Source organism: Vigna unguiculata, chromosome 10, assembly GCF_037176805.1.
Source record: "Vigna unguiculata cultivar grain cowpea cultivar isolate G323 ecotype 2 chromosome 10, ASM3717680v1, whole genome shotgun sequence".
Lineage (NCBI taxonomy): Eukaryota > Viridiplantae > Streptophyta > Magnoliopsida > Fabales > Fabaceae > Vigna > Vigna unguiculata.
The window spans coordinates 33,307,847-33,328,783 of NC_140801.1; the positions used below are offsets into that span (position 1 = coordinate 33,307,847).

A 20,937-nucleotide genomic window follows, 5' to 3' on the forward strand; every position below is an offset into this window, starting at 1 on the left:
TAAATTTTATATTTAGTATAATATATTTTGTTAAAATTTAGTAATAAATTATAAAATGTTCTAGTCTATTATAAAAATAATTATTACAATCACACATGTATTTATATCATTTATTTATATCATTTATTTAAAACTAAAATTAAAGTATTTCTTTTTAAAAAGAGGTTGACTCGGTATAAACAAAAATTATACTGGAATAACTTTGAATTAATCTTCAACTCAAATAACTTATACCCAATTAATTTATTGAATATAAATTTCATAATATTAAATTTAACTTACACTAAATTAATCACCTTGACAAAAATCCAATCCAAATAATACTGAAACTTAATTTCAAGATTTCATAAACAATCATATTGATGAAAACATGTTATATATAAATTATTGATATTTTAATAAATTATATAAGCAATGTATTGCTTTTATTTTCTTAAAATATAATGTGTACCTCATATTTAACTTTTTATAGATTAAAAAGTTAAAAAATAAAAATTTCGCAAAATCCTTTGAATTCTATAAAAACAAATATAAATAATTTAAATTATTAAAAGTTATCTACTAAAATTATTCATTAATTATCTTAAAATTTATAATTGGATTGGAAATACATTTCACATTAGTTATGTTTACACAATTTTATATTAATTTGAAATTATTTAATATTTTATTCGTATACATCAAAATTAATATGACATATTTCTATAAAATACAAAAAAAAATAGCATGAATATATTTATATTGTTCTTATTATATTTCATTTTTCTCAAGTTCGATATTAGAAAATATTAAATATATATATATATATATATATATATATATATATATATATATATATATATATTTCAAATCTAATCATACTGTGGTATTTTATTTATTTTCAAGTTTATATACTCTTTTCAAAAGATAGTATATTTATCATGTATTTGGAAAATATTAAAATCAATACATTGTATTTCAATTTAATACTGATGTTTTTTCATTTTTCAAAATGAGCAAATAAAATCTAATACTTCATAGTTTCAACTAAGTGAATATATCACTTTTTAAAAGATTCCAATCAACACATGAGACTATTGCAAATCTAAGATAATAGTTGACTTGAAATAGTGACATTGTTGGCTCCATGTGAAAAATTTTCAGGAAGGTCAAGTATGTATATTTTAGTCTTATTTTTCAACATGAAAAATGCATGTTCTTGTCTTTGTATGTATTTGAGTTTGCACGCTTGTTTTAGATTTTACTTACTTAAGATTTCTTTTGCGGTCCAAAAAAAACTAAAAACTAATTCTTGGATGTTCTTTTATGTTAATTAAGGAAGATATATAATCACATAAGTTATCAATAGTAAATTAAAATGATAACTCATTTTCTCTGAATTTCTCCTCCTTCTAGATTCATTTTACACCAACGACGTTAATTTATTTGCATTTACATTTACATTTATACAAGTCGTGCTTCTTCTTTTGTAAAACACTTTTGATATATTAAATTTTGAGAGAAAATTATGAACACTTTAAGTGCAAAGTATGAGTTTTGAGACTTACATTGATTCTTATAATTTTGAGACGTATATTGATTCTTATAAGTCAAGTGATAATGAGTTTCTCTTGAAGAGTCTCCATTTTATTCTAAAAGTGATGCACCATTTTTCATCTCCTAAGTCTTGTAATCTTTTCTCTCTCTTTTTTTTTCCTTTTTATTTTCGTCAATATCTTATATATTTTTGTCTTGCTGAAGTTTATTTTTTTTCTTGTTTTACTCATAGGTGCAAGTTTTCTTACATAAATAATCTCATTAATTAAATTTGTATCAATATTTGTAAGATTTTTTACACTAAAAGAAAATTCTTTATCAATGACCAATTTTAGTGACTAAAAATTATTAGTCACTATAGTGACCAATTTAATAATTTAAAAATCATTAGTAACTAAAATAGTTTCAAAAATATATAATTGGTCTCTAAATTGGTAACTAAAATAGTTTCTATTGTGAATTAACATATTTTTTTATCATAAAATTGATAATTCTTTGATAGTTTTTTTATAATATTATCTTTCTATAAAAGAAGGATAAAAACAAATACAATTCTTAGATTACTTGAAGTTATGTCATAAGTAAACGCTTATATTATTATATCCCACTCATTAAAGAGTTGATATAGAAGATATTTGTCTTGATATAAATACAAGTAGTCTTCATGTTTTTAAGAAAATTTTGAAATTTTAGTAATGGATTGGATACAAAATTTCAAATTGTCAGTTTTATTCTTTTAATGTATCTTTTATATATAAAATAGATTTTTTCTTATTTGACACTCCTCTTTCTCTTTCATGTGGGTTACACCACTTTTTATTAATTCGTGATACTCAATCTTTTCCGACTCATCTAACCACCACACAAGAAAAACAAGTCTAATGTTTGGTGCAGCATGTAATGTTTAGATATAAGTTATTTTTTCTCAACTCTTTATTAGAAAAAAATAGTGAGCATTTTAGATATTCTTTTATCTTTGTATCCAACAAGATTTTTAGACACATGTCTAAAGCCCATCATGACCAAAATTAGGGAAAAAAGTAGCCAACACTAACTGATCACACAAAACAGAACCTAGAAACATACTAAATACAGTACATATACACGTAGAATACTACAACAAACAGATCAAAATCACTTGCCAAAGAAAACACACTCCGTCACCATGCTTGTATAAAAGACAATACAAGAGGTAGAAATAAATAAGGAAAGAACCTAGTCTCATTCTTGAGAAACCCTAATATTGTCCTTGAACAAAGAGAAAAAGAGAAATACATTGAATGAAAGGCCTTATCACTTTGATTTCACCTAATTATTGTTCACTTTCTTTGTTCTTCATTGAATATCAAAGATGAATTCATGTTCACCAAACACAGAAGATGACAACCAAATGAGAAGATCTAAAAGTGGATTTTTTATCAGAAGTGCATGGACTTTTGTGGGGTTTTGCAAGAGAACATGGTACAAGATTCGAATGCATGTCTATTTTGAAAAACCTAAGGGCCACACTGACGACACAATGCATGATGATAAGAGTTCACACAAACCTAATTAGGCGTTTCTCATTTCATAAATGACCTAAAATTCATTTGCGTGAGGTAGCTGTTGATGTTACTATTGTATATATTGTGATGATTAAGTAAGGAATACGACCATGTATGTGTATATAGTACGAAAGTTTATGTTATCATCTATGGTGGTGTAAAGTTGATTTGATCAAGGATTAATATTTTATTATATATTGCAATACAATGTCGATCTTTTCATAAAGGAACAAATACAATTTTTTTTTCCTATTATAGTCCCTTATTTTATTTTTTTAAGAAATAAGTCCCCCGTTAAAATAGAGATATTTAGTTTTCTATTTTAAAAACCTGTAATTTTGGTCTAATATATAATTCTGTTTATTTTTATTACTTATATTTTAATTAGTTAAACTGTTCTTATGGAAATTTAGTGAATATAATATATTGGTCTGAAATTCAGTTGAACCAAAATAAAATAAAAACGTACGTTTAGAATTCATAATTTGATCAAAATACAGAAACTAAATGTCTCTATATTAAAGGGTCCAGCATTGCCGATTGAGCAAAATAAAAATACTAAAACTGTATTTGAGCCTTATAAACAATTATGCATTTTAATCTCATAATTGTCAAACTTTTCACTTGATATAAATAATTAGTTTGAGATACCTTTAGACATGCATTTTAATCTCATAATTGTCATTTTAATATGAATTCTTCCAAACTTTTAAGCAACCATATATTGTGCTTGTTTGATCGAGATTTTGTTTGATATACCTCTTATAAAACTTGGCTTCAAATTCGTTTTCATTTGAAATCTTTGAAAATAACATTTTAAAACTAAACTAAATAGATCTTACATTTATTGAATGCTTAAGCCAATTGAATTTGGCTACATTAAATTAAGGTTAAAATATTCTATTGATCCACATTTTTATTCAAAAATCTCAATTAGGTCCTAAGATTTTTTTTAATCTTAATTAGATCCACATTTTTGAAAATGCATAACAATTAGTTCCATTCTGTTAGTACGGTGGTAACGGTGTTAAGTATGTGCCACGTGTCAGCTCCTTTTTTTGTTTTTTTTTAATTTTTTTAAAAGAAAATTTAATTTTTTATTAATTTTTTAATTTTTTTTAAATTATTCGTCACGTGTCACATCAATATTATGCCACGTGTCAAGTCAGTAAGGTGACACGTGTCAAGTCATTGTCTGAATCTCAATTTGGTCTATATATTTCTTATTTTGATTATATTTTAGTCCATTCTTTTTAATTTTCAATTTCATCCTCTCCAAATTGAGATCAAATTTAACTTTTATATAAATTTTATAATGATATTTTAATTAAACATTTTAATAATATTCAGTTTATTTAAATTTTTATTTTATATTAAACTTTACTTATATTTTGTTTTAAAATTTTAAAATGTTTATTTTAACTTGTTACAAAAAATTTTTAAATAATTTATATACAAATGTTAGAGTTGATTTAAAAATAACAATTTTATAAATTGAAATATAAAATTTTATATAATTTTGTAAAAGGTTAAAATAAAGATATTTAAAATTTTAAAATAAATGGACTGAAATGTAATCAAAATAATAAATATATGGACCAAATGTAATCACCTTACTGACTGACACGTGGCACAATATTGACGTGACACGTGGCATGAATAATTTTCAAACAAAAATTAAAAAAAATCAAAAAATTGAGGAGATGACATATGGTACATACTTAACAGAGTTACCACCATATTAACAAAATTGACCTAATTGTTACGCATTTTCAAAACTATGAACCTAATTGAGACTAAAAAAATCTTAGGACCTAATTGAGATTTTTGAACAAAAATATGAACCAATGAAATATTTTAACTTCAAATTAATAAAATCAGTAATTTGGTCTAATTAAAAAGTTTGATCCTCAATAATATGATGAGGGTAAAATTTATCGGCCAAAAAAGTTCTAATAAATCAGAGCTTATAGAAAATGTCTATAAAAGTTTTATGGACAAAAGCCAATAAAAAAGTAAATATGTTCTATCAAAACCAGATTAAAAACATTGTTTTACTCACATATAAAATAATAATTTATTCCAAGTTTTGTTCATTTATAATGTAATATAATTAAATCATTAATCATCATGATCCAACATAAGTTTCAAAATTATAAAAAAATGGTTAGAAAAAAAATAATAATATATATATATATATATATATATATATATATATATATATAAGAAAAAACCATAAATTAAAAATAAAATGAATTCAATTATGTGATTGGAAAATATAAACACTTATAAAATTCACTCTTATTGATAAAACTTTTTAATTTTTTTTACTACTTTTTATTATTTACAATTTAAATAATTCATATTTTATATATAAAAATTGTTCTAAATTTCACGAGAAAGTCATTGACCAATACTCATAGGAGATTGGTGTTCTAAAATTTAAAAATTTCATTTTTTGGGAACACTTTTTTAATTTTTTTTACTATTTTTTACTATTTACAATTTAAATAGTTAATATTTTATATATAAATATTGCTCAAAATTTAACAAGAAACTTGTTAGCAAATACTCAGAGGAGATTGGTGTTCTGAAATTTGAAAAATTCTATCTTTTGGTAACACTTTTTTAATTTTTTCTTTACTATTCCTTACTATTTTACAATTTAAATAATTTACATTTTATATATAAAAATTGCTCCAAATTTAATAAGGAACATGTTCTCCAATACTCAAAGGAAATTAATGTTCTGAAATTTGAAAAATTGCATCTGTTGGTAACCCTTTTTTAATTTTTTTTTACTATTTTTTACTATCTTTTACAATTTAATATTTAAATAATTCATATTTTATGTATAAAAATTGCTCAAAATTTCACAAGGAACACGTTCTCCAATACTCAAAGGAAATTAATGTTCTGAAATTTGAAAAATTGCATCTGTTGGTAACCCTTTTTTAATTTTTTTTACTATTTTTTACTATCTTTTACAATTTAATATTTAAATAATTAATACTTTATGTATAAAAATTGCTCAAAAGTTCACAAGGAATAAGTTGTCTAATACTCATAAGGAATTAATGTTCTAAAATTTGAAAAATTTCATCTTTTTGTAACAATTTTTTAATTTTTTTCTACTATTTCTTATTATTTACAATTTTAATAATTCACAGTTTGTACATAAAAATTGCCTAAAATTTCACAAAGAACACATTCTGCAATACTAAAAGGGAATTAATGTTCTGAAATTTGAAATTTTTCATCTTTTTGTGACAATTTTTTTAATTTTTTAACTATTTGTTACTATTTAGATTTTAAATAATTCATACTTTATATATAAATATTATTCAAAATTTCAAAAGAAACACGTTGGTCAATACTTTTGATAACACCTTTTTAAATTTTTTTACTATTCTTACTATTTACGATTTAAATAATTCACATTTTACATAAAAAAAATGTCTTAAAATTTCACAAGTAACACGTTGTCCAATATTCAAAGAGAAGTAATGTTCTGAAATTCGAAACATTCTATCTTTTTGTAACAATTTTTTAATTTTGTTTACTATTTCTTATTATTTACAGTTTAAATAATTCATACTTTATATATAAATATTATTCAAAATTTCAAAAGAAACATATTGGTCAATACTCATACTGGATTGACATTTTGATATTTGAAACTTTTCATCTTTTGATAACACTTTTTTAATTTTTTTTACTGTTTTTACTATTTAAAATTTAAATAATTCACATTTTATATATAAAAATTGCTCAAAATTTCACAAGGAACACGTTGTCCAATACTCAAAGGGAATTAATGTTATGAAATTTGAAAAATTCCATCTTTTGGTAATATTTTTTTTTATTTTTTTTACTATTTTTTAGTATTTACAATTTAAATAATTCATATTTTATAAATAAAAATTGCTCAAAATTTCATGAGAAATTCGTTGGAAATACACAAAGGGGATTATTGTTCAGAAATTTGAAAATTTTCATTTTTGGGAACAGTTTTTTAATTTTTTTTACTATTTATAATTTAAATACTTAATATTTTATATATAAAAATTGAACACAAAAAATTCATAAATAACTTGTTGACAAATACTCAAAGGAGATTGATATTCTGAAATTTAAAAATTTTCATGTTTTTTTCACACTTTTTTAATTTTTTTTTCTATTTCTTAATATTTACAATTTAAATAATTCACACTTTATATATAAATATTATTCAAAATTTTAAAAGAAACATGTTGGTCAAACTCAGAGGGGATTTATGTTCTAAAATTTGAAAAATTCCATCTTTTGATCACTCTTTTTTAATTTTTTTAATATTTTTTACTATTTACAATTTAAATAATTCAAATTTTATGTATAGAAGTTGCTCAAAATTTCACAAGGAACACGTTGTCGAATACTCAGAGGGAATTAATGTTATGAAATTTGAAAATTTTATTTCTTTAATTATTTTCAAATTTCAAATAGTAAATAGTAAATAGTAAAATATTTGAGCAAAAGAAATAGTAAGAAATAGTAATGGCTTTGTAGAGCAATAACGTTCACTATGGTACATAATTTGAAAGAGTTTGATATCAATGTATTTATCCGGATAATTGAGCTAGAAAATTCTTTAATTGTATGTTATATTTCTCTATGACTTGTTGAAGTGTATAGCGTTATGATGAAAGTTGTTTACTAGATAAATATTTGTTTGTTTTATAAATTAGCTTACCTTCTCTTGTGTTTATGTTTCTTGTGTTGTTTACTTCTTTTTCCATGATCATTATTCATTGGTGTGAGTATATGAAGAAACACGAGTTGATCTATCTAAGGGAGATGCAATCGTCTAGCTTCTTGCCTAAAGTCCTTTATAGGTAGATCATTTTGAAAAATTTTATGTCTTTTTCTTTTGTATTGGTTTCCTTTAAGTTAGTACATGGCATGTTATATGGTTATACATCTGAATAAATGTAATAACATATTCTAACTTATGGATTATCTGTTTTTTATTATTAAATTTGTGATGTCTTATTTTAGTAGTATTATCCTATTAAAATGGAATGCTAAAAAACTACTCTTAAAATATTAATTTTCAAACTTCAGTCATTAAATTATTTTGATTAATATGTAGGATATAAAGAAAGAAAGAAAAAATTTATTTCACACCAAATAAAAAACTAAAAAAGGAACGAAAGTTTATTATAAATTTAAACCAAGTCATTTTGTATTGTATGCTTCGAGTCGTAATAGACAAATTAATGAGAGTTTGGCAACTAAAGAGAAATAGATGATATTTCTTAATTTATTTTACTAAATTTTATTTAATGTTGTAGTGGGTCAAACTTATTTTGACTTTATAACCCTCTTTATGTGATAGCTAGTGGAGACATTTTTAACCTATATAATGGCTGAGTAAATAAAAAATGAGTCATTTCAGGAGGCAGATTAATGTGTAAATCATATAAGTATAAATTTTGATATAGTCATCGATTCGAGTATATATAATGGTTAATGTATTGTTAGTGTTAAAATTAGCAACGCAATGACATCCACAACTGCCACGATTTTGTCCTCAAACCTTTTCAACACCATTTTGGGTCTACTTGTAGTTGATTCCAACTAATAAAACTAAAAATCATTACAAAAAGAGATCAAATATTGGCAAGGATAAATGAGAAACTACTTCTGCAATTGTATGAAACAGGGAACTGGAATGACTATCCACAAAAATGTAGTTTTGTAACTAGATTACAGAGGCTTACAGATTCAAAAGATGCACAACATGAACATTTTAAAAGGTGTCAAAATAATTCCTTATCCCACAGCCTTCAGAAATATGAGCAACTGAAGGAATATGTAAGAAACTCCCCCAATTGTAGCATGCTGCAACTTCTCTTTTCCTTCTGCTGATGGGAAGTCATTGTCCTTTGAACGATTAAACCCACCAGCCAACCATCCCAGATTCTTGTAACCTCCATTGTACAGTTTTGAAGCTGCTGTCATTGACCTGAATCACTCACCAAAACCAACAAATCAATATTCTCCTTCATAGCCATAATCAAATCCCTCTGCTTGCTTGCTTCATTTTGTAAACTGGGAAATGTCAGATCTTACAACACAAACCAGCATAAAGCTTCAATCAAAGTTTTTAGTAACTTTACTGATTAGAAAAAAAGATTGTTAACTGATATGAGCTATGAAGTTCGGATACATCTCTCAAATGGTGTGTGCATATATATGATCCTGAGTTTCATCTTATACCGTTTAACATGTTCTCGCTTCAATGTGAAGTAAAAAAATGTTTAACATGTTAAATAATTAGGTTCAAAGGAGTATATTAATTTATTTTAAAGATTTTCGAACTAAAATATATCACAGTTTTAAATAGAAACAAATTTAATGTGAAATACTAATTTGATACGTAACCTTATAAATAATCATAATTTCGTACAACTAAAACTATGCTTACCTCAATCCTTCTCCGCATGCCACAAGAAGCTTTGTGTCCTTACTAGGAATGACATTTTCCACTTGACTAAGGAACTCAGAATTCACAGCAGTGAGGTACTGGCCAGTCCACAACCCAATGTATCCAAAATGTACCCACTTCTTAAGTAAAGTTATAGGGCTGTTATCCTTGTCTTCCACAAAGATAGGCACGTGCAAAGACCCTGCCACACGTGCCTTCTCTCTCTCCCATGTTGGCCTAACATCAAGGAGAATAAAACCCTCCGAGTTTATGGCTAAGGAAGCATCTTTGGGCAATACAGGCCTCACTGTGCCAGACTCTATGAGCTGCCTTGCACTTCTGGTGGAAGATGTTGTTGCATTGATCACTTCAAATCTTGGGGTTCTTCGTGAGGTTCTCAAAGGGGTCTCTGATTGTGTTTTGTGCTTCAGAATTGAACTTCTGAACACATGGTTCAATTGGGTTGCCATATTCCTATGTTTCTCTCTCCCTTCTGTGAAGGATTTGATTTCACTGGTTTGAGATAACAAAAGAAAAATCTGTTGTGAGTATGAGATTTTTCTTTCGTCTTTTTGCTACAAGCTTTTTAATATATATTGACAGAAAGGGTCGGAAAGATCTAATGTTATCGCCAAAGGATAAGATAAGAAAACCCATTTCATTCTGCCGGGAGAAATACTTATATTAATTAAAACTATGAAGACTCCTGTTTCATTATTATTAAATTTCAATGTTTAATTCTCTTTCAAAAATCTCTTTAAATATCTTTTACATGTATTCTTGTACTTTATTGACCGATTAAGTTCTATTCAATTTTTTATCTATAACAATATAACAATAATAAAGAGATTCTCTTTTTTGTGTCCACATTTTATAATACTAATTTTATTCTTTATAATATAATTATTTATTATTTTTAAAATTAATGATTATTTTTATCTATTTTCTATAAAATTGTTTATCTTAATTTTTTTTATTCATCAACAAATAACCTTTCTATTCATTTCACTTTATTAACAATAATAAAGAGGATTCCCTCTTTTGTATCCACATTTTATAATATCAATTCTACCATTTATAATATAATTATTTATTATTTTTTAAAATTAATGGTTATTTTTACCTATTTTCTATAAAATTGTTTATCTTAATTTTTGTTTTATTCATCAACAGTTAACCTTTCTATTCATTTCACTCTATTTTTAACATTTCACTTCATTTTTAATAAATATAAATTTATTTTATATATTAACTTAATAACCTTACATTATTATCACTTACTAAGATACTATCATTTATATTTAAAAAATATGTATACACAGACACGATAGCGCTTATGTCTACGATAACGAATAATACATAAATATTTTTTATATTCTCCCTCGTAACACATTTCTCGTTTAAACAATATATGAATGTATATATTAAATTATTGTGTTAAGTCATCGAGTTAAATAAATATAGTTTTAACAAATTTAAAAATGTATACATTTCAGTATTCAATCTACTTATTTATTATCTCGTAAAATATCTTTTACATGTATTATTTTGCTTTATTAACCGATTAACTTAGTTTTATACAATTTTTTTTATTTTATTCAATTATAATTCATAATTCATAATGAATAAATATTTTTTATATATGTCTATCTATATCTCTTTATTATATTATATATATATATATATATATATATATATATATATATATATATATATATATATATATATATATATATATATATACTCTTATATTCATAATTTTTATGACAAATTTTTCTCAAGCACATCAATCTTGTCAATATTTATCCATTTATTTCATATTTGGTACAAGAAAGGAAACGTAATATCTTTCGTAGGAGTTGAGGTATGTTTCTACTGTGCACAATAATCTCACATTTTTTAGGAGTCGAGATCAAAGACAGTTTAAATAATTATTCATCATTCTATCCTTCGAGGCGTCTTTGAAGAACTAAATTGTGATGGAGTTCCATGGTTCAAAGCGAATAATATCTCGAATGCTTGGTGATTGATCCTAATGATAACAAGTTGACGAACTTGACATCGGAACATTAACGCCCACTGTACGACCGATAACGAGATTCTAAAACGAACCATCAGTCTCTTAAGCCCTCTATTGGGGATCAGTATCTTAAGATCTTTATTTAGGATGATTTGTCATTTTTCTTAGATCTCGGTTGGGGGACTTGTTCCTTCCATGCCCAATAGTCTCACTTTGCTTAGGAGTCGAGGCCTAAGACAATTTAATAGTCATTTCTCCTTCCCCCCTCTGAGACACTTTTTAAGGACAAAACTGTAACGAAGTTCCACGCTCCAAAGTAGACAATACCTCAGATTTATGGTGATTGACCCTAAGGATGACAATTGACATGGACTTGGAATTGAAATAAATACCAAAAATTGAAACCAGTGCAAAAACCAAAAAAAAAAAAGATACATTCCTCACATACGTATTTTATAAGTAAAATGTTAAAATACTTCATTGGTCCACGTTTTTGTTCAAAAATCTCAATTAGGTCCTAAGATTTTTTTTAGTCTCAATTAGGTCCATATTTTTGAAAATGCATAAAAATTAGGTCCATTTTGTTAATATGGTGGTAACAGTGTTACCACCATATTTTTTATTTATTTTTATTTTTTAAATTTTCTTTTTTTTTTTAAATTATTCATGCCACGTGTCATGTCAATATTGTCCCACATGTCAAGTGAGTAAGGTGACACGTGTCAAGTCATTGTTTGAATCTCAATTTGGTCCATATATTTGTTATTTTAATTATATTTCAGTCCATTTTTTTTTAATTTTTAATTCCATCATCTCCAAATTGAAACTAAATTTAACTTTTATATAAATTTTAAAATGATATTTTAATTAAACATTTTAATAATATTAAGTTTATTTAAATTTTTATTTTGCATTAAACTTTACCTATATTTTGTTTTAAAATTTTAAAATATTTATTTTAACTTGTTACAAAATTGTTTTAAATAATTTATATACAAATGTTAGAGTTGGTTTAAAAACAATAATTTTATAAATTTAAATATAAAATTTTAAAACAATTTTGTAAAAAGTTAAAATAAATATATTTAAAATTTTAAAATAAATGGACCAAAATGTAATCAAAATAAATGGACCAAAATGTAATCAAAATAAAAAAATATATGGACCAAATTGAGATTCAAACAATGACTTAACACGTGTCACTTTGATTGACTTGACACATGGCACAATATTGACGTGACATGTGGCATGAATAATTTTAAAAAAAATTAAAAAAATTAAAAAAATAAATAAAAGATAAAAAAATTAAAAAAAATGAGGAGCTGACACGTGGCACATCCTTATTTTATTTATAACTTTTTGTATAAAACTTCAAGTGAGGTGACTTTTGAACCTACCCATCAATTTTCATAACTAAGGAATCCATTTATGAATCCAAAATTTTAAAAATTGTATACAGATAGTTACAAAATAAAAATGGGCAGATTGTATACTTGAAAATAATATGCCAAAATAAAAGAGTTAGATATTTGGGATTGACCCCCTTACTTTGGTGAAGTTAATGGAACTCTACGATTGAAATGAAAGGCTCAAAGTGATGTATTTTTCCAATTTAAGTTGCTTCACAAGAAGCTTTAAAAGAGAGAAAATCATAGTTATAGAGTAGGATTTAAGAAGAATAGGAAGAAATATATTCTAACTCTAGATCTAATTTAATGAAACTATATGACTAATAATTTAAATAACTAAGAAAGGAATAAAAGAGAATAGAATAATAAAATAAGAGACGATAAAAAAATAAGAGAAGAGGAAAGCTTACCTTAGGCCTTTTCTCCTGTTGTAGGAAATTGTGAGATAGATATTTGAGATTGTGTTGTATTTATAGGTAAAACTTTGATCAAAAGGACAAAGATGATTTGTAAATGAAATATGTCTTTCATCCTAGTAATTACATTTGGAAGGTTGTCATTGGAAAGAAGAAAAAATTCTACTCAAACTTATTCTTTACATTAAATTTCACATGTCACATGGGTAAATCATAGTTTATTACCAAAAACTATGGAAAATCCTAAAAGGAGAATGGTCTGCGAAACCAAATTAGATTCAGGAGTCAATTACATGTGGGGAAAGGTATTAACACCCCATAACTTCATCCGAAGATAGTTCCCTTTATTCAAGTGTGTAAAATTAATCTAATATTTAAAATATTTGTCCTTTCCTCTAAAAAAACCAAACAAAACAAGCAAATACAAAATCATAGGAAAATATTTTTGAAATATGTATTTTAGCTTGAGAATGATTAATCTTACTCCTACGTATTCTCATTCAAAATGAGAAATTAGGGTTATGTATGACAATAAAATGAGTACATGGATATATAGACTCACACTAGGTGAGTCAGTAATCAAAGGAAAAAAATGAGAATGTAACAACCGGGATAGTTAGGCATATTCGAGAATATATCACTGCATACACAAATAACATAAATACAAAACTATATTCTAATAGTCCCTTTCAAACTCAAGGTTATTAATAGTAGTCAACAACATTGAGTTTGTGACGTAAAGTAGAAAAACGAGCATGTGAGAGTGGTTTTGTAAGGATGTCTGCAACTTGATCAACAGTTGGAATATCATGACCCACTAAGGATTGATTGAGCACTTTTTTCTAAACAAAGAAAATGTCGAGTTTCATGTGTTTTGTTCTAGAATGTAGAACCAGATTATGATTTAAGGCTACAACATTTGATTGTCGTAGTATACAAAGGGAGTTGTGCAATGAATCTCGAGTTCATGTAAACAAGATTGTAACCATAGAATTTTAGCAACAATAATAGCTAAATTGCGATATTCTACTTTAGCACTTGAATGAGCAACTAAACTTTGTTTCTTAGACCACCAAGACACAAGAGTAGAGCCAAAGTAGACCTTTGATCATCAATATTAGATGTTCAATCTGCATCACAAAAGGTAGTAATGGAATAATGATTTTGAAATGAAGATATAGTTTGAAGTTGTAGACCATAAGTGAGAATTCCTTTATGATAACATAGAATGTGTTTGATAGTTTTCCAATGTTCAAGGAGAGATTGTGCCATGAATTGGCAAACTTTATTCACATTGTATCCAACTCTTGCTCGTGTAATTGTGACATATTGTAAGTCACCAACAATAGAGTGATACAAAGATAGGTCATCCATGTAATCGAAACCAATTTTGGAGATTTTAACACCACTTGGCAGAGGAGTAGAAATACCTTTTGCATCAAACATTCCAGCTTCATCAAGGAGATTATGAATGTAGTTTGTTTCAGAGAGAAGAAGAAAGCCACTAGAAAGTTTTTCAACCTAAATGACCAAAAAATATTCAAGCGCTCAAAGTTGTTTAAGAGGAAAAACAATTCTTAATTTAGTAATAATGGATTGAAGCAATGATGGTGATGAACCTGTAAAGATGATATCATACATATAAATGAGAACAAAGATATTATCAGAAGTAGAGGTGTATATTAGAAGAGATAGATCACACTTACTTTGATGAAACCCAAAACCTTTGAGATTAATGGTAAGTCTCTCATACCAAGAGTATGTTTCAAACTATAAATAAACTTGTTTAGTTTGCATACCAAGTAGGAATCAAGGGACTCAAACCCTGGAGGTTGGGTCATGTAAACATCTTCATAAAGAATGCCATTGAGAAATGCATTATTGATATTTATGTTTTGAAGAGACCATTGACTAGTGATGGCTATTGTGAGAACAATTCTAATAGTGATAGGCTTGACTACCGGAGCAAATGTTTCAAAGTAATCACAACCAAATTGTTGAAATAATTTTGCTACCAACTAGGCTTCATAACGATTAATAGAGCCATCAGTATTTTCTTTTATTCAAAAAATCCATTTGCATCTAACCATAGAACGACCTGTAGGAAGATAAGTAAGGGACCATGTATTGTTAGTCAATACTGCATCATTTTCATCTTGCATAGCTTTGTGCTAAAAGGGAAAGGACAAGGCTTGTTTTACAGCTGTAGGTTTTTCAGTAATGAGAAGGAAGGATGGGTAAACCTTTAGTTATTTTTGATCTAGTTTGCATGGAATGACTCGATGAAGTGTTTCAAGAAATTGGAGGAATGGAAGAGGTAATAGTGGAAGGAAGAGTGGGGAGAATATGTGTTATAAAGGTGCTGACAGGACATCAAATAGGAGATGAGACAACAACAGATGACTCAGGAGAGGATAAAATAGATGTTGAATTATGAGTGGGATGTCGTATGGGTGATGAAATAGTGGAAGGAATAATGCCAAGAGGGAGATGGGGAGAATGGGATGTGGACAAAGAACTAACAGAAGATGGAATAGAAAAAGGAAAGGTATGTTCATCAAATAGAACATCTTTAGAGATAAAAAGACGACCATTTTTAGAAAGGCATTTGTAACCTTTGTGACATGGAGAATATCCCAAGAAGGTGCAAGTAATAGCTCGAAAGTCAAGTTTATGTTGGTTATAGGGGCATATATATGGATAGCAAGCACAACCAAATGTGCAAAGAAAAGAGTAATTAAGTTCTTTTTTAAAATGGTGAAATAAGGTATAGGATAGGGACTAGTAGTTGTAGGTAATCTGATATATTGCAGTGTGGAAGGCGTGGTCCAAAAATTTTAATGGAAGGGAAGATTGAGAAAGAATAGTGAGATTGATTTAAACAATGTGACGATGCTTACATTCTATAACACCATTTTCATTGTGAGTATGAGGGCAAATAAGTTTGTGGTGAATACCAAAATATTGAAGAAAAGAAGTTAGAGACCTTAACTCATCACTCCAATAAGTTGAACCTCTTTGATTTTCTGATTTAATTGAAGTTCAACATTGTTTTTGAATTGAGCAAAGATATTGAAAGGATCAGACTTATTTTTTAGGAAATAAATCCATGTTTACCTACCATAAGCATCAACAAATGAAATATAACAATTGTATCCAAGAGAGGATGACACGTGAGATGGTCCCTAAAGGTCACAATAGATGAGTTGAAGAGGGTTATTATAAGTAATGGATGAAGAGTGAGACGGAAGTTGGTGAGATTTACTCATACAACATGCAACACCGAAATGAACAAGTGTTTTATTTAATAAAGGAAGATTACATCATTTAAGGATAATGTTTAAACCATTAGAAGATGGATAACCTAGTCTATGGTCTCATTGAGTGAATAAAGTTATGGTGCATTTGGATGAAGGAGATAATGATTAAGGAACACTGAATGTATCGAATAAGGAATGTTGACACAAATAACAATGTGTCGTGCAGGAGGAGGACTACAGAAGAAGAGTAGGAAACATGTATAATCCATTAGATTCAAAATACCTTGTGAGTATGATAGCTTGATCAACTTGTGACTTGATAAAATAAAGAGGGGTGAAATTCAAAGAAGACATGGTTATCATGAGAAAAGTTGTTAAGGAGGATTGGTAGAAGAGGGAAAAATTGCAAAACCAAAAAACTGAACAAACAAACCTTTTTTGTTCTGTAGAGTAACATCAACAGATGTGGGCATAATTTCTGCAGGATGTGAGGGTAAGAGGTAATGTAGCAGGATCACCCTAAATCAATGAACTAATTTTGTGATTATTGAATAGGAACATGAGTGGTGGTCGGTGAACGAGAATGGGAATGGTTAGCAATTGTCATGTAAAATTGTATTTGTGATAGCATACGATGAGTGTAATAAGGAGTGTAGAATGGTGGACGAGGACCATACAAAAACCCCCGAGTAATTGGGATCAAAACAATAATAGCAGTGGGATGCAACATGGCCAAACTTGGTGCATACTTGACATTGAACCAAGTTGCATCCATTATGTCTACCTCATCGACCTCGATTTCCATGACCACGAAAATGATAACCTCCATGAAAAGGTTGTTGTTGTTGATAATGATAGTTGTGAGATGTAGTAGAATGATGTTGAGCAAGTTGAGTATGAGGTGCAGAAGTTGTTCATGTGTTGGTCTAAGTGAGATTAAGAAAGAAATTATCACTAAATTGTTAGAATCGTTCAACTATGGCTTCCTATGCAACAAGAAGACATTTAATTTCTTCAAAATAGAACAAGTCAAGTTTGTTGTTTATCAAGGATATAAATAACTCATATTCCACCTGAAGACAAGATCACTAATCAATTGGAGTGACTGCATGATCGTTTTGATACGAAGAAGAAATTCACTATTGGAGAGATCCCCTTTCATCATATTCTAAATTTCAATACACAATTTCCTAGATTTAGCTTTCGTTTGAGTATGAAAATAGGAGTGAATCTTGTCCCATAGTTGAAAGGGATAAGTGCATCCAATAACCCTAGGCAAGAAATAGGGCGATGGTGATGATTGAAGCCAAGAAAGGAGATGTTGCGTCTCCCATATAGTGTAGGCTGGGTTTTCTTTCCCCAATTCAGAATCTAAAATATTGAGAAACTATGGTGGAATGAGTGGAGAGACAACAAAGCACTAAAGACGGTGGGCCTTAATGACAAGATTTATTTGTTGTTTCCATAGTAAAAAATTGGTATTTGTGAATTTCACATAGATAGTATAAGAGAAAAGGACAATGGATGGGTAGGAGGGGCCATAATCGGCGATGAAAAATAAAGTTTATGCTCTTGATACCATATTGAGAATAGAGACATAGATAATTGAGAATTTCTTATTATGACAGTAAAAGGAGTACACGGATATAGGGATGGCAATTCGGGGCGGGCCAGGCGGGTTGGTCGTAGGCTCGCACAAAAAAGCGTGTGGCGGGCTGGGATGTTGAACCCGCTGGCCCGTAATGGCCTGCCTCACATAGGTTCGCAACCTGCGTAGGTTAAAGGCGGGACGGGCCGGGCTGGCCTGCTTACAAAATTATATGTTCTCCTTTTTTTTACTTCTCACATCATTCATCATGTTGCTTTTTTAAGTTCCTTTTATTATTATTATTATTGTTATTATTATTATGTTTATGTTTATGTATAATCATTGTATATAAGATAATGAATTTAGTTCTTGAATATGAAATATCTTTTTATGCATTTTTAGGTACATGTCTTGTTAGGTGATATGTTCCTATTGTACTTTAGTTATAATCTTCGTTGTTATTTTTCTTGTCTTTCATTAGGTAAACTAATTGGAATTATTTCGATAGAAAATGAATATCAATTATTATGAAAAAATAAAAAAGTTTTTATTTTAATCAACAAAAAAAAATATTTCACTCATCACAAATGTGAGCCAGCCCGCGGGCTCGCTGGCTAACCTACGGGGCGGGCCAAAAAAGTGAATCTGATATTAAACTGCGGGACAAGACAAAACGGGTCGAGCTGGCCCGCTTTGCCATCCCTACACGGATATATAAACTTACACTATGCGAGTCAGTAGTCAAATAAAAAGAAGAAAATGTTACAACCAGGACGAACAATTAGGCATATTCTAGAATATATCACTAAATACACAAATAACATAAATATAAAACTATATTATAATAACCATAGTGACGCGCAAGTGATGATCAAATAAAATTAATGTGTATTCATGCATTAGCTTAGGCCATTTTTATTCATTTATTCATTATTGGACTAATTTCATCATGCATTATCTTGTTTCAGATCATACATTTGAGGTTGCGTATTGTTTGTGTAAACATATCTTGAGGAGGTTAGTTAGATTCAAAACAGTGTGTTCCACATGTGTCAGGTGGATTTATCCACAACCTGTGGATTTGGCTTCAAGTTGTAGGATTTAAAACAGCGTGTTTCACAAGTGCCTGGTGGATTTTTCCATGACCTATGAATTTTGCTTGAAAAAATCAAGTGCAAAACAACAAGTTCCATAGGTGGCCTGGGGATTTTTCAGCGAGAAATCTTAAGATGACGTGGATTGACAAAGATTTAAAGGAGAAGGAAAATAAAAGAAAGAGAAAGAGGGGAAAACGGTTAAGGGAGAGAAGTAATCACCTCAATAAGTGGAGAGAACGTGGAAAAGATAAAAAAGAGGAGGATTGTTCACGAAAAGCTTCTTCTTGATCTTCGTCATTCTCTTCTCCGTTAATTTTAGTTTTTTTCATTATGTAGAACTAATTTTCTTTTTGTTGGAGGATTGATGTAAAACTTTGGATTTTAGTTTCTACTCTTTATAATTGATGTTTTGTTAATGTTATTTATTTCAGTGCTCTGTTTATGGTTTTATTGTTTATTCTATGAGCAATTTCACAATTGAAAAATTATGGATTATTTGAGATTATAAACAAGACAAGTTAGGTTATGTCACAATTGGGAGATTGGTCATATCTAATTAGTTTGCAATAGAGATTATTATTGATTTACATGATTCTGTTGAATTTTTGTAAATTGACCTAAGGAATTGGGATTCGAATTTAATGAATAAATTTTACCTACTAAGAGATTAGGGTTAAAATAGCTCTGAATAAACTCAAGTGGATGATTACATTGTTTGCATCAATGGAAAATGAGTAAAATTCTATAAAAAAGGATACGAAATCAATCATCTAACCATTCTTATTTTGATTGAAGTTTTTATTATAGTTTTATGCTTGTAAAAATTAGTTCACATGCCAAACGTTTATCAGCGAGCAAAGACTACTCCACCTTAGTATGTGCCTTTCTTCCTTTCACTGGAGTAGTTGTGTCTTTCACCACCATTCGCCCTTCGATCGGTAGGAACTGTCAGCAACAACGTCGATTCTCACCAGAAGCATTCCCATCTTCATTTGATTCACCGCATGAGATAGACATTATAACACCAATTCATACGACTAAATATACACCGCTTAGCCAAGACCGTCACCGATGACGAGATTCAAAACCTCAACTAGAAGTACGAAGTAATTGTTCCCAAGATTCCACCAATATCAAGCAAAATAAAATTAATGAAACTATGAAGGAATTTCATTAAGGTGATTTTGAAAATGGCATTGCGAAACAGGGACATCAAACAGAGAAAAATGTTTTGAAGAACCTTGATCATTTACAGGTGAAACAGAAACAAAGAGAATTTGAGATTTAGGTGAAATAGGAACAAACACTTTTGTTGAATTTAGAGTATATCATAAATTGAAAATTCCACCTAGTCAAGAATAAGTTAAGCTCAGACAATGTATTATCCTATGATTTTGTAACGTTTGTTTCTTATCTTCTTCTATTTCACTGACTGTCTGTTATGTGTTTATATGCTTGTTATGTAAATATGAATTAGTTATGTCATTATGAATCGGAGGAGAGGTGCAATGGAGATAGTCAAGAACACATGGTGATGAATACAAAGAAAATATGCAGCAGAGCAATGTAAATGCATCAGAGGAATACAACCCTTCTCC

General features: G+C 28.0%; 1 protein-coding gene across 2 annotated transcripts; it reads right to left on the reverse strand.

Annotated features, from left to right (window-relative positions):
• Nucleotides 1-8,738: 8,738 nt before the first annotated feature.
• LOC114166464 (Rhodanese/Cell cycle control phosphatase superfamily protein) lies at nucleotides 8,739-10,152 on the reverse strand. 2 transcript variants are annotated; one of them, XM_028051200.2, is made up of 2 exons: nucleotides 9,550-10,152; nucleotides 8,739-9,173 (listed from the first exon to the last, which is right to left on the reverse strand). In XM_028051200.2, the coding sequence occupies exons 1-2, from the start codon at nucleotides 10,017-10,019 to the stop codon at nucleotides 9,080-9,082; spliced, it is 564 nt and encodes a 187-aa protein (XP_027907001.1). In that variant the 5' UTR covers nucleotides 10,020-10,152; the 3' UTR covers nucleotides 8,739-9,079. The 2 variants fall into 2 exon arrangements, with proteins under 2 accessions (XP_027907001.1, XP_027907000.1); XM_028051199.2 differs by having other exon boundaries at nucleotides 8,739-9,087; nucleotides 9,550-10,130.
• Between the last annotated feature and the right edge of the window lie 10,785 nt (nucleotides 10,153-20,937).